Consider the following 1,450-nt stretch of genomic DNA (forward strand, 5'->3'; position numbering starts at 1 on the left):
GAGATGGGCGATGCCTGAAAGAGAGCACGGGCAGGTGTCGGGCAGTGCCAGTGCCGCTGAGCCATGTGCAGGCTCACGGTGCGGGGCTGGGGGCTCACCTCCTCGCTGTGCGCCATTCGCCGGGGGCCGGGCTGCTCAGCTGCACTGTGCCCCAGGTGCTTGTAGTAGTCACCGGTGCTCGGCTGCTTGCCAAAATTCCTTGACCGCCTGGTGGAGTCAGCCCGGTGCAGGCCCTCGGGGCTGCTCTCGCGTGACGCCAGCTGCAGTGGGGAGCGTGGCTCAGCACAGCCATGCCCGGCTGTGACCAGGGTGGCCGTGGGGCAGAGCCATGACGGAGCAGGGCCATGCCAGCGGTGGCCGTGGGGCAGATGCCAGTCTGGGGGGATGGCAGGTGCATGCCCCAGGTGTCCGCTTGGCACGAGGCTGCACCAGGGGCTGCATGCCGGGGTGGCATGCATGCGCCATCAGCGCCTGGCACTGTGACCCCATAGCCTGTGCCCAGGAGCCCGGCCGAGCCTCCCCCAGGATAACCCCCTGGGAACAGGAGTGACGAGCCCTGGCCCCACGGATTACCGGGAGCTTATCCCCTGCGGGGCTGGGGCCTGGTTCCAAACCTCCCTCTGAACGAGGCTCTCAGGCAGTGCAGCCTCGGCTCACCCCAGCACATACCGCAGCAGCTTTCCAGGTCGTGCTGCCGAGCGCCAGCACTGCAGGGGGGCTGTACCCGCTCCCCAGGTTCGGGGTGCCGCGGCAACACAGCCCCGCTCCCTGTGCCGGGGGCCCCCCATTCGCATTTCCCCGTGCACCACCTCCGCCTGTGGCATTTGCACGGCGAGCCCGGGTGCTTGCTGCCGCTGCCAGCCCCAGCTAAGTCAACAAGTGCCAGCTCGGCGCTTCCTGCTCCGGCTGCTGGGGCGCAGTGCCAAGCCTGGCTCCCGCTCCGGCAGCCCCAGCCCCGGTCTGGTGCAAGGGTCTGTGCTGCTCAGCCCCGCTGCACCGGGCACCCGCACCGCTCTGGCACCGGGCTGGCACACACCTGCACCTCCCCAGGGCAGCCTGGCTCTGTAGCCCCCAGCAGAGATGCTCGTAACCCTGGTAAGTGCCAACGAGCCAGGGCCGTGCACAACGAGCACAATGGGGTCCCGAGCCCCACATGGGCCTGGCACACACTGCTCCGCCAAGACCCCCATCCCATGTGCCCCCATGGTGCTGGGCTCTGCCAGTGCCCCGGCCATGGCCGTGCACCAGGCTCCTGCCCCCCGTGGGGTGGTGAGAGCCATGGTAGGGGGTCGGGGCAGCCCTGAGCCCACCGCGTCCCTATGCCCCCCCAGTCCGCCCCAGGGGGCTGCACCCCTCTTACCTGTGCACGCCTGGCTGAGCCCTCTCAGCTCCTGGCAGTGCTGGCTGTGCCACCCGACACCTGCGGTGCAGGTGACACCGGAGCCTGCCG

At 69.7% G+C, this 1,450-nt stretch overlaps 1 protein-coding gene across 1 annotated transcript in view; it reads right to left on the reverse strand.

Moving 5' to 3' along the window:
- ESPN (espin) overlaps window positions 1–1,450 on the reverse strand; it is an 11,094-nt gene that overhangs the window by 5,314 nt on the left and 4,330 nt on the right. The window contains exon 7 of the mRNA XM_019470711.1: window positions 29–260. Within this exon, the coding sequence (XP_019326256.1) occupies window positions 29–260 (232 nt within the window). The remainder of the gene's footprint in view (window positions 1–28; window positions 261–1,450) is intronic.

The sequence above is a fragment of the Aptenodytes forsteri genome, unplaced genomic scaffold (assembly GCF_000699145.1).
Source record: "Aptenodytes forsteri isolate BGI_AS27 unplaced genomic scaffold, ASM69914v1 Scaffold16, whole genome shotgun sequence".
NCBI classification, from domain to species: Eukaryota; Metazoa; Chordata; class Aves; order Sphenisciformes; family Spheniscidae; genus Aptenodytes; species Aptenodytes forsteri.